General features: G+C 38.0%; 1 protein-coding gene across 1 annotated transcript in view; it reads right to left on the bottom strand.

Moving 5' to 3' along the window:
• Positions 1–13,241, bottom strand: part of LOC132916353 (UPF0489 protein C5orf22 homolog) — a 424,949-nt gene that overhangs the window by 306,361 nt on the left and 105,347 nt on the right. Inside the window, exon 2 of the mRNA XM_060976269.1 lies at positions 9,855–10,049. Coding sequence (XP_060832252.1) covers positions 9,855–10,049 — 195 coding nt within the window. The remainder of the gene's footprint in view (positions 1–9,854; positions 10,050–13,241) is intronic.

Below are 13,241 nucleotides of genomic sequence, written 5' to 3'. Positions count from 1 at the left end.
TGTATTCGCATGAATGGAAGCTTCGGTATACCAAAGCGAGAGACGTCGAAAGGGTTCTGAGTCATTTTCTCTGTACATTTACTGGTGGAAACGCATCCTGAAACGGTGTTTCACGTAACTGCGTGGATCTGACGGCGTAACTATTCTTCGATCCTATTAAGAAGCAAGGACACCCCTAAAACCAACCACCTCTGTCCCACCACCCCTGGGGAGCTTGCGCGTGACCGTTTAACGATCCGCGGCCATTTTGGACACATGGCGTCGGCGTCGGCGTCGGCGTCGGCGTCGCTCGTCACGTCACCCCCAGTCTGTGCGGCTTATCCGGAAACTGCGAAGAAACCCCTCGTTCTTATCACCCATAACAGATGGCGGTGTTGGTTCTTATCCGGTTTTTCCCAAATATTCCTGCTCCCTTATCAGTTTCGTTGTTCGGGTAAGAGTTGACAAAATTTGGCCCCCTTTGGCGATCTTTGATAACATGCCAGAGACTTTTTAGATTGTTTGTACGTTTGACTTTTGATTAGGGGTTTGCATGAATTTGACTCTTTTTTTCAGGAAGTAGAGTATAGTTTAGGAAGTAGGTTTTTACATATTTTGATGATAGAACTAACGATAAGAGAACGGAAGTTAGGAATTTTATTTTTCGTAACGGAGAATATGCGGATCATTTTCGTATTTGTCTCTTAAAATTAGCTGACGAATCTGTGAAATTTTCTAAGCGATCGATTTTGAAATGTTCGATGCGGTGAGAAAAAATATATTCAGTCCCATGACCAAATAAAGGGGCAGTTTCGCGACGTGGAATTGATTGGAAAATTACAAAATTGTTTGGTCTCCGTTCGTATAGGAATTATTAAAAGGGATCATAGTGTGTTAAAAGAGAAAGGAAAGCGAAAGGAAAACGGTATTTTGAAACGAAGGAAGTATTGTAATTATGAAATATTTTGTAATCTTTATGAGGAATATATTAGGTGAGAAACGAATAGTTTTTTAAATTACTTTTAAATAGTGCTTAACGACCAGAGGCTTTAATAACCAATTCTTGTGGAATAACTTTCTCTTGACTGATGGTTTTATTTATCAGTTGAATATTTAAATTTCACAAATAGAGAATTTTAATTTCTTTCTAATGACGGAACGTTATTTCCACCGATTAAAGTTACGACATTATAAGTTCCACAGAAAACTAGTCATAACATGGTTTATGACAGTTTTGCGTTTACGAGTTTTTCATCGACATCGTTTAATTCCACCAATGGAACCAAGTGTACTCCATTTAGTTACTCGTTGTTAACTTGGATTTCCTAACAATGAAATACAACATGTATTGTCAGCCTTTCTTCCATAAACAATATCTATTCAATTTCATTTCAAAGACAACTTCGCATCCACAATAAAATCGACACATGACTCTTACCAATTCAATACTAATCATACCTTTTGCTTCCAACACTTCTTTACTTTCGTTCTGTTATAAGAAAATAATTGCGTTTATCTATCTGTAGACCATGCAATGGCCAAAAAAAATATTTGCAAGAGAATTAAATTTACATACCGTTACATACCTTTATTTTCCCATGAAGACTCTTCTTTATTACATTTTTTACATTTCATTTTCATTGTATCATATCTTTGTAATCATATGAAGATTCTACAAAACGATACGAAATTTACCATACTTGGACCTAATTAATTGATATGTAAATCCTATAATAAATTCAATATTGTACTTAGAATGGTTATTCTTTTGAAGCCGCTATAAATCTGTCACAAAGTTCTAAAAATCGACCATAAAATTTTTCAACGATCGAAACGAACCAATCGATTATTCAAACAACCCCATACTTTTCCAAAATTATCTGTTGCGAACAATTTTTGCCCGAAGAAACGCATTGAAATCTTCCATTATTAACTTGGCATCTTACTTCGATTAGACTCACAAGGATCGCGATATTCGATCGAAAATTACGCGCAGAGAGGCTGGCAAAGTGTTATTAAATAGGATTGACGGTTGATCTTAACGACGTGCTGCAATTTCGGTGGTTCGTCGTAAAAACAGACAAGTGGTAGGGAAAAGGGTAAGGCTTGTTACGCATAAACGTCGCGGTAACAGCGGTATAAAGGGCGCCTTCGCGGCTTTATCGATTTAATTGTCGGAGGGCTTAATTGTAGGGGATGAAGGAACGACCTTGAGAAGGGCCACGCGGGCCACTTCCGTGAGAGAAGGTAATTACGAAAGTGACCTACCTCAACGAGATTCCCCTTGCCAATGAAGAAATCTTCCCTCCGCGTGATCCAGTTTTCGTCCGGCCGTTTTAAAGAGGCTCGTGTGTTCCGTGATTACGGAGGGTCATTGAAGGAAACGGCTATGGTATTTTCTTGGGATACGAAACTCTCGTATTTTTATGTATAACGTCAGTGTATGGATATTTATAAAGTAAGTTTATCTTATATCATGGACAGGAAATAGGAATTTTGACAAACAAGAGGAAGCTTTAAACCTTACATTGTACGATTCATTTCAATTATTTTATGGGTAGCGATAGTTTCAAATGAGAAAGAAAATTCTTTAATTTTTATCACGTTAACTTCCGTTGTTGAACGGTTTTAGGATTACCAATTTTATATTATTTTCAGCTTAATGTTCAACAAGTACAAGTTGCAAATGGAGAACTATCCCCAAGAATAATAGAAAGCAGCAACGTTGACATATTATCGCATGGTAAACTTGCTTATGATTTTGAAGAAGCTGAACCTCCACTCGAATCTGATGAACTTAGAAAAGATGAATTACAACAGTCATATAATAATCATTCGCGCATTAATCATTTCAACATAAAGATGAATTCCATACAAACGATTTGGACAAAACGTAGAGCCCATCAGCCACCGAATCAACGCGAACTACATCAAAAACCTCTCAGCCATTTGCAGACGCCTGGAAACTCATCGAGGAAGAGACGAGCACGAAACGAAGATAACCACGAGCAGAGAAAAAAACCTTCCTGAGTATTTTAAAGAACGAACGTCTAGGAGGACGAGAAAACGAATACTTTCCGCCGCGTAACTGGCGTGTTTCCTTCGATGGGAAATCCGTGAAAAGTCACGATTGAATTATCCTACTGTGCCGCTACGACAGAGCAGTCGATGTAGCGGTGTGCTGTGAAGGAGGACGAAGAAAAGGAGAGAGAGAGACTAAGAGGAGGGGATGGAGGAAACAGCCGGGTTGCTGGCTGGCTGGCTGACACGGGGTGGAAAGGAAAACGAGAGAAAATAAAATACATACCCGGCCATTGGCGCGACTTCGTTTCGTACATTTTATTCGAGCCAATTGGATTTATTTATGCGGGCGGTTGCCAGTCTATGGTGTGGGGGCGGGGGAGGTTGAAATGTCGCCGCTAGAACGTGCAGCCGGTAAAGCAGTTTCGCTTCTTTTCCACCCCCACCACGCCCTTTTGCTGTCCAGGATCGCACGCTTTATTGTATATTTAATTCCACGTTGTTTATCTCCGTCCTGTTTCGAGGCTTCGTATTGCCGCAGCCTCATGCAGATATTTCAACGGGGTGAACGTCGTTAAGTGGAACGAGCCGAAGGCTGGCCTGTGAGAGACGAAATCCTCTACGAGACTCGCCGTTATTGCTCCACGAATTCCGATAACGATTTACGCGTGAAAACGATTTCTATGTGCTTCGTTATTTTGGAACGAACGAATGTAGGTCGGTGTACCTTAGCGTGGTTCCTTTTAGGTAGTGTTAGCACTATAATCCAGTTAAAAAGTATTCTTTTTTCGTTTTTTGAGATGATTTGTTGACGATAGTGAATTTAATACAGTTTTGTAAAAGCAGCTGGGAATTTCACATTGGATTATGTAACTATTGCGTACTACTGCAAAGGGGATGACTGCTAAACACATTATTATATCCTTCCATAATATAATATCGATATTTTACAACAGAATATAGCAGTTTATAGAACATTTTCAAAAGGTGAAGGGATACCATCGCCATCCATATGATTTTACATTACGTAATTGAACATTAATCGCGTACCTGGATAATAAAATTCAGAACAGAACAATTTTATTTGCAAAAATTTCAATCTTTTTGGAAGAAAGGAAGGGAGACGTCAATGACTAGGCTGGAAAGACACAGTACAAATAACCTATAGTTATACATGCGTATGTTCCATCTTGCACAATATGGTAATAGCTTGATATTAATCACGAACGAAGCAAACAAGGCACACTTCTAACGGTACTCCGGTGCATCGAGTGGGAAAAAAGTTAGAACGGATTTAATAAATGGCATTGCTACTTTCTGCAAGGTCCGTACTGGCAAGAAAAGTCAACGACTATAATTCGACCTCGCCGAAAGAAAGGGCATGCCACAAGAAGGGAGAAGGCGGGGTACTGGCTTACTTCCGGTTCGTCTATTCGCGTCACCATCCGGCACGAGCTGCATTCTCACGCTCATTTGCATAGCCGGCTACACATCAATATTCAGGGAGGCCGGAAAACGGGCCCGTTTTGCATACTGGACCCCCCGCTCGTGTCATTTCTTCTTTCGTTGGGATCCCAGTGGGGCATCGCGACTTCCATCCTGAGAAAAAGAATCGGTACCGAAAGGATTCGACCAACCTCGATAAGCCGATCAATTGATATTCAAACGTGTCTTCGATCAACCATGGATCGTGAATGACATGATATTTATAATTTAATCAAAACGACTTTTCGCGAGGTTATGGAAAAATTTTATGAAAGATTCTTCCCGCTATTAAGCGTTGGAACATACGAAATGATATGTCTTTAAAATTTGAATTTGATAGCAGGAAGCATGTAACGTTATATAACATAACTTATTAAATTTTATGCTTCTTTCGTACCGAACCACATAAAGAAGAAATTTATTACAAACGAGGAATATTAAATGTTAAGAAGATTTATAGTAAAAGTATGAAAACTTCATCATTGGTCGTTACGAATAATTAGAATATTAGTGTGATTTTTTTACGAGATTAAGTTTCTTCTTCATGAAATTAAATTTATAAAAAGTGATAGAAAAATTGCTGAAAATACGAATGTTACACTCGAGGAGGTGATTCGATTGATTTTATCTCGTAGATCAAAAATTTCAATCAGAAAATGTCAATTGATTGCATGCGTAGTAAAATGTTTAATTTTAACAAGAATGATACTTCAATAAATTATATCAAATTGTAAATATAGCGGGAGTTCCTTTAGAAACTTGCGTAAATATTTTTACAATTTTATACTTTTTATTCAATCACAGATTAAGCATAGAATTTTATAATCTTAACATTTTAGGATTATAATAAATTTGTTATAACTTATACAATCTTCGATTCTTTGCCCATTATTCATTGTGAAATATTTATGTCCAAGAATTATGTCTAAGAATATACACCGGATAAAAGTATTTTTTGCATTTCATATGTAAACTATATCAAATTCCTGCAGCTATGTGGCACGACGAACTTCATTTTTAGCAAACATACCTTTAATCCGTCCAACATCTTGACCCAAAAACTCGCTTCCGTCTCCCCATCCGCAACCTTGCTCACTAAATCCCCCTTTAACAACATTCCTATCCCATCTCTCCTTTCCATCCCAAAAAAGAATTACCATAATCAAAGAATCCTACCATCTATACCCTACATCTTCAAAATTCTTTCTCACATAAACATCCTGCCCGAATCTCATCGACATTGATCATCAATCAACGAATAAGAATCATCAAACGAGGCACCTTCCAATCCCATCCATGGTTCCTTATCGTACTAAAGGTCTCCCCATGTTTTTTTCTTTAGACGTCTTTCTACCCCTCTTTTTACACCTTTCTACTGCCCCTGTGTTCGTTTAGCTCGCGATGAATTATTGTACAACAATAGATAGAGCGGACGCTGTCGCGTTGCACACATATACAGGGTGTCCGGGAATCACAAGCGAGCAAAGGATAATTCTTCGTGGAAAAAATAAGTGTAAAATAAAATTTTTGCTTGTTAGGCTTCGTCTTCGAGCAAAACAATTTTCAATTTTCGTCGAGTATACATGTATTAATTCTTTTCAACTTGACAAATTTTATTTCTGCTCATGTTTATAGTATATTGCTATAATACTTTCAGTTGATCTGTGCTATAAGTCTCTTCTATCGTATTTGACTCGAACGATTTTGTAAATAAGATAGGGCTATTTATTACGTTTAAAGATCAATTTTGTCGATGTAGAAAGTGTCCTAAAAACGTCGATGATAATATTTGTACACACAGTCCGTGTATCATTTAATTCTTCTACTCTCATAATTCATAATTCTTTCTAATACTCCCATTATTATCGGTAAATATATATATAATAATACATTTCTGATTTAATAAAACCAACGTAGACAGAATTTGGTAAAGTAAAAACTTAATGTCACAATCGATACACGTGTACCGCGCAGATTATCGAAATCGCTTTCCTCCAAACCGAAGTACCATTTTCAAAAATTCTATTCCACATTTTCGATCTATTTTTTTATCGTCATAAATTACCTCTTGCTGTACCTTCTTCAATTACTATACGGCCTGTACATATACGCGAGCATACACACGCGCTTGTAAACTTGTCTGCCGAGGAAGGAGGGCGGGTTGCGTAATTTAAATAATTCAGAAATGACCCTGACCCCAGTTAGGCCGCGGGCTGACCTGCAGAGCCGGCGATTACAATCACAATGCGGCGTCGAGTTCTCAGGGTAAGACAGGTAGCACGGCGTGCCCGCATACATTAGATCGAGCGAGGCATCTACCGTGCGTGCACACGCGGACAGACTCGCGTCCGTGTCCCTGCACGCGTGATTTTATGCACGAGAAGCGCTAACAGCATGAACGGGTGAGTCCGCGTTGTTGGCCCATAAAAGAGGGTCCAACTCTTTTTCCAAAGCCAGCTCCAGAAGCTGGCACACATTTAACCGGACCGGGCGAATTAGCATAACGACGTCGTACGATATTTCGTTGCGGGTTTGCCACTGAAAATCCCACGGTGAGGACGGATATCTTTTTCCTTGACTACGATCGAGACGATCCGAACGAATGCTCGTTGGAGGAACGGTCGCATGGAAATTCGTGAGAAGTCGTAGATCGGACGGATCGACGTTTGCGGATCGGCGCACAAAGTGGGTCGCGGTACGCTCCAAGGGATCGCATGGAAATTCGTGAGAAGTACCCGGGTACAGAGGAGAGTTGAAGGATTGTCGGATGAATGGACGAGTCACGGTTTCGCTGATTTACTTCGTGAATTATTAATTGGAAGATCGTGCATTGTGACATGGATCCGTAACGATCGCTACGAACGTTCCGTGCTACGGTTTGGTATCGTTTGAAGATCTTGAAACGGTTTAACGGAAGAAAAATTCCATGCTCGATTGTCGAGATGTATCTTTTGTGCAGATGAAAAAGGTTCAACTGCGACTACACCGTATTTCCAGGAGGTAATTATTCCGAGATATCAAGAGGAATTTGTCGAACAGGAAGTATCGATTTGATGATGTAAATGAAAGAAGTTTATAGAAGATGAATCAAGTTTTTCTGAAGCGATTTTCTTAAAACGTTAAGATATAGCGTTTTGCAAACAAAAAGCATCGATTTGATGAGGTTGACGAAGAAAACTCGTAAAAGATAGATGAAATTTTCTTAAGATGAGCGTATTTCATATAGAGAATGATTACTAATTCGTCAAAATCTTTATGATCGCTCTTTCACAAGTTTCCAAGTATTTTACATGACCATCATCGATCAAACGATTCTAATAGAAATTCTTATTACCCGACATATCGAAACAATCTAAAATCATCTTCGATACAGATCCGTAGAAAATCGCAATAATTAATACCGCAAAGAACAACTTTAAACTCAGTGTAGACATACAACCAACGAATCATTTCCTCTTATCCAAGAACAAGGGCAATCAACAATAACACTTATAGAAGATGAATCAACCCTACATTACCTACAGTACATTATACAGAAAAAGCTTAATTACTTTCGTACATTTGAATAGAATAATTATTAAATCAAAAAAAAAAAAAAAAAAAAAAGAGAAGGATAATATTAATATATTCTTCTACGATATTTAGAAAGCTTTTTAACATGGGTAGCAACCAAAAGATCCTATCAAAACCTATCATCCGACCGATACCTATATCGAAACCATCAGAAATCCTCTTCAATACAGATCCCTAAATCGCAAGAACCAACAACGCAGAGAGCAACTTTAAACCGATTTTAAACGTATAACCACGAAATCACCAGCTACCCCATTTCCTCTTCTCTAAGAACAATGGCGATTTGGTACCTCCGGTACAACGTAGCGTATACCGTTACACGTGATCGATGGCAATCGAACATCGGGAGGATGGATCCGCGAACATAGAAATTTGCATCCACGATGCTGGAAACCAAACACTCGAAGGGTTGAAGGCTGGCATGCAGATGAGCCGACGTAGCCGCCCTCGAAAGCGGATGTTGGCAGTCTGCAGCTAGGTAGACAATGGGCCAGTGCCATTATGTCCGTCGAATCCTAAAACCCCATAGAGTCGTTCTTCTCTGTCTATTATCCCGCTGGTGGCAGGCCACATTGTGTATCCGGTCTGCTACGGGACCCCGGCTATTGTCGGCCCACCTAATTATTCGCAAATCTTCCGCTCGTTGCCAGTACATATCCCGCCACCCTCTCTGTCTCTCTTTCTCTCTCTCCTTCCACTAGTTTAGTCTCTCTTCTATGAGCTGGCTCTCAGCATCGCGAAATTCCGTCTTTGGCCCAGGGGCTCGTTGTTCACCGTGTAATTCAGCTCTAGTTCGAACTGGCTTGGCTTACGAGCGATCATCTAGGAGAGTGAGAGAGAGAGAGAGAGAGAGAGAGAGAGAGAGAGAGGGATTTCGCGTCTTGCCTCTCGACATAGCCGCAATTAAATCGTGGGACCCCCCATTCTTCGAATCCGGTTCCGACCGATCTGATACGAGATGGCAGCGTTTAACGCGCCGATCGCGTTTCAGACCCTGTTCCTTTATACTTTTTCGTCTTTTTTTGTTCAGTTTAGGTGAGTTGTGAAGTCAATTTGCTGTTGGACCAGTGTTACGGTTGCACGGTACAATTTATGCAAGTATGCGTGTAAACCTGTATCTTGTGTTTTGCAAGCTATTTGCGCGTTTATAAAATTAATTGATTCGAGGAAGTGATAAGAGAGGTATGTTAATCATTAGATCGAATGATGTAGGTCCGATATTTTAAGTGCACGGATTTTTGATGGAATCGTACGATACTTTCTTGTGCGATCGTTTTGTGGAATTATCAACACATACGTGTATGTAATATAAAGCATAAACATGCAGCCATGCTCGTAAGTATTAGGACTGGTTAATCTGATATTAAAAGTAGCATAACTAGTTAATCTCATACGGAACGTGATAACTCATCCAGATTATTAACAGAACAAAAAATCGGTCTGAATTATGTATTCATTTATAAAATGTACGAGGCCAAGGAATGAAAAACACAATGAGACGTTTAATAATGAGAATCCTAAAATTTATCAACGATGGAGTGAAAATTACATAAATATTTTTATAGTTATAATAATTATTATGAGAAGAAATTTAATTCTAAAGTATACACCCGATGGGGTTGTTTTATATATTTTATGATTCCAAACGAAATAACGTTGAAGATTTTAATAAGTCAATTTTTCCTAAGTCTTCTAATTACTTACGAACGATGGTACGTATGTAGATAAAAATATTGCACTTCTTTAACAAAGTAAGTGTGAGTAATATGATTTGGCATGCGTCTCTGTGTACTCACCTCAGGATCTGTTGAGTTAGGCCGATTGAAAGCGTAGAGGGGTGCGAGTTTCTCGTAGAGATTTATACGATCATATAGAGATTTGAAAGGATTCTTGGTGCTGAAGAAATCTAGATCGATGTCTAAAATATATGGTGTATTCCGCTCGGGCAGATATTGACGCAAAGCAGAACTAATTGCGGTAAAATCATCTTTCTGAAACATAAAAGTTTCGACTTTGTTAAAATTATATTGACACTTCTACTATCACTGTTATCGACACTGGCCTTCATCGAATAGAAAAAATGTTAAGAAAGATTCTCGTCTTCAAAACGATATTTAAAACTATCTATAAGAGGATCAAAATATTTGTCGAGGAGAAGATTTCTATTATTTCTATTATGTCCAAGATTTTCATCGGTGCTCTTATATTTAAAATATTTCTTTAGAAATAGAATATATTTCATCGTTTCGTCTCCAACATTTTATAACACTTAATGAAAACACTTTATATAATGAGATACGAAGCATTTTATAAAAGCAACAACAAATTATACAAATATTTTGTTACATTCATTTTATTCATAAAAAATATTTTATCACACTTAATAAAAAAATTACATCATCACGTTATACCAAATATATTATATTTAATTTTTTCTATATTTTATAAAAACATTCGATTACAACCATTTTATTCATAAAAAATATTTGCACACATTCTAACAAGTCCACCATCCCATTTTTTCTTATTCTCCAAAAAAGAAACTACGAAAGAAAAAATACTATAAATCGAGAAGCATTCGAATCGATCACAAACGATCCAACCATTATCCATCACACGCTCGACCCTTATTTTGCAACTCATTGATCGCAATTTCGAGAGCCGCATTTTCTTTCCCGCAGGGGAGACAGAGACTCTAGGCCGGACCAGACGGGTTGGATATTGTTCGAAACGAGGCTAAACGCTGGCCATCGTTGCAAAAAGAGGGGTGGGCTTTTTGTGACGCGCAAAAAACAATGACTGCACTCGAATTAATCCTGTTAGAATTGATACTCGTCCCGGCACCGGGATCGCAATTTGCATGCGTTCACAACAATGAAACGCGAGCGGCGCTCGCTGCCATGCTCCGCGGAGGGGTTGCGAATGTCGATCGAGGGGGTGGAGGTTTCGAAAGCAAAGCCAACAACGATCACTATGGTCAGCGGCTCTCAAACGTTTAATACGGGACCTTCGATAGGCCGGCTGTCGTGTTTTTCCTACTGCTGTCTCGAGTGATCGCGTAATGAAATTTAATTACCGTGCCTGTTTTTTTCTTTCCTTCTTTTTTTTCGTTTCAATCCTCGCGCCAAACCTGTGGATGAAACTGATCAGGACCAATGCAATGCAATTTTATCAAGCGTGACAGGGGCGACGCTATTTAAAAAGAACTTAGAGCATCGACTTGATTTTTCTAATATTATTTTGATTAAAGATCGAGTTGTTATGAAGTGTTCGTGACGATTTATCGAATATTTATAAGCGTACAAATACGTGTACGTACTTGTATGATATAAGTTGTTCTTAAAATTTGGTATAGTTTCTTGTTTTTATGAGATACAATATGAACCGTATGTTAATTGTATGTTTACAAATTTAATTTTTCTTTTAGCTGTTTTATTTATGTATTATAAGTTAATGTATGAACTGTTCGGAAGTCACATTGGCCAGTCGTATAAATTAAAAGTAGAGGATAGCGATGATGTTATGAAAATTATTTCATTAACTTTAAAATTTATTATTATTTATGCCACTTCCTTATGATGAATAAATTTATGCAAATAGGTCGTCTTTTTCTTGGAAACTGTACATTAATTATGTTCTTGTGCAACGAAATCCAGAAATATACAAAGAGTAGAGATCAATTTCGTTTCTGGCAAGTTTACATACATATAAACATATAAAAATCAAAGTGCCCTCCTACACCAATATTAATCGTTAAATCTTTGAAGGATTAAACGCTAATTATATACTGTGATATTAAAAATAAACGCTTGTTAGAAAACGTAATTGATCAGTTTGATTTCCGAGTGGTTTACGTATTAACCACTTCGATCAGTTGAACACGTCTCGCTTGAAATTTTATAACGCGAAATAATAAATATTTTAGCTACATGTTAAGTGAAATTAAAAATTTAATCCACTTTTACGAAACAGAATATACTACTTTCCGATTCAGGCAATATTTTACTTCTTCACATATTCATAGACATTTATATTCAAATTTATTATATATTCACTGTTTGTAATTTCAGATTGAAATAATAATTAACAATATGGAATATAAAACAATTTAACGTTAAGTTGTTACCACATATCAAAATATCAGATAATATTTCTTTATATTTCTTTATATTATAATTGTATTTATTGATCTACGAATTTTATTACCTAACACAAACGCAGCACACCGTAATTAAGACCCTAAAGAGAAATTAATACCGAATATGTTTAAACGCAAGTTTACGCGATTACTATCGCTACTAATAAACAAATTAATCTGTCGTTCCCAACAGTGTAAAACGCCCGAGTACGCAAAAACTACCCGCTAATTTAACGAATTCCATTTATTTTTTCGAAAATATTCTACGACATACCGTTGACAAAAGATTAAAAAAAACAACCCTTACAAATCAAACCTTTCAAAAACTCACTCAAAACCAACAAAGAGTCACTCTATTCTTTGGCAAATTTTTTCCCAAAAGTTCCTGCTAAAAAAGAGCCAAGTGTTCCCTGCAAAAATCCGAAAAGCATGCACAGCGAAACCGCATTGGGCAAACATTAGAAGCACGCTGCAGAATGGTCGGTCCTCCGTATGCGCATTTATTTGCATTCGCCTAACATCAGCTTTTTGGTTGCCCTTCGCTCCGTCTCCTTGCAACAGAGAGCAAGTTGGAAAGAGAAAGAATAAGACGAAGAAGAAGAAAGAGGAACGTCCGGACTACTTTAGCGGAAGAGAGACCGATTAAAAAAGGTGTGTTCGTTTCTTCTTTCTTTCTCTCTTCCTCTTCTATTTTTCTTCTTTTTTTTTTTTGCTCTGCTTGTCCTCCTGACAAAGCACCGTTCTTTTACGCTGAACTACCAAAGCTCTTTCTGACTGAAACCCGTTTCCCGTTTATGCGAACCGAACCGGCCAGGGTGTTCCTGACTGGGATCGAGGAAGGACAAAGGACTCTTACGGAATCCCCGTTGCGCTTAAACCAACAGCTCTGGCACAACACGCGTAGACATTTCTGTGACGTTCGCACAGGAAAGAGAGAGGCCAGTGTACGATCTTTAAATATTCTTGTTATATCGGTTTCCTTGCTTCCTTCGTTTTCGACATGCGAGAAACCTGTTAAGTTTGATTTTTATTTTAGCTGGCTTTG

This window comes from Bombus pascuorum, chromosome 2 (genome assembly GCF_905332965.1).
Source record: "Bombus pascuorum chromosome 2, iyBomPasc1.1, whole genome shotgun sequence".
NCBI classification, from domain to species: Eukaryota; Metazoa; Arthropoda; class Insecta; order Hymenoptera; family Apidae; genus Bombus; species Bombus pascuorum.
Note: the sequence above shows the minus strand (reverse complement) of the source record. Positions and strands in the feature narration are given on the sequence as shown.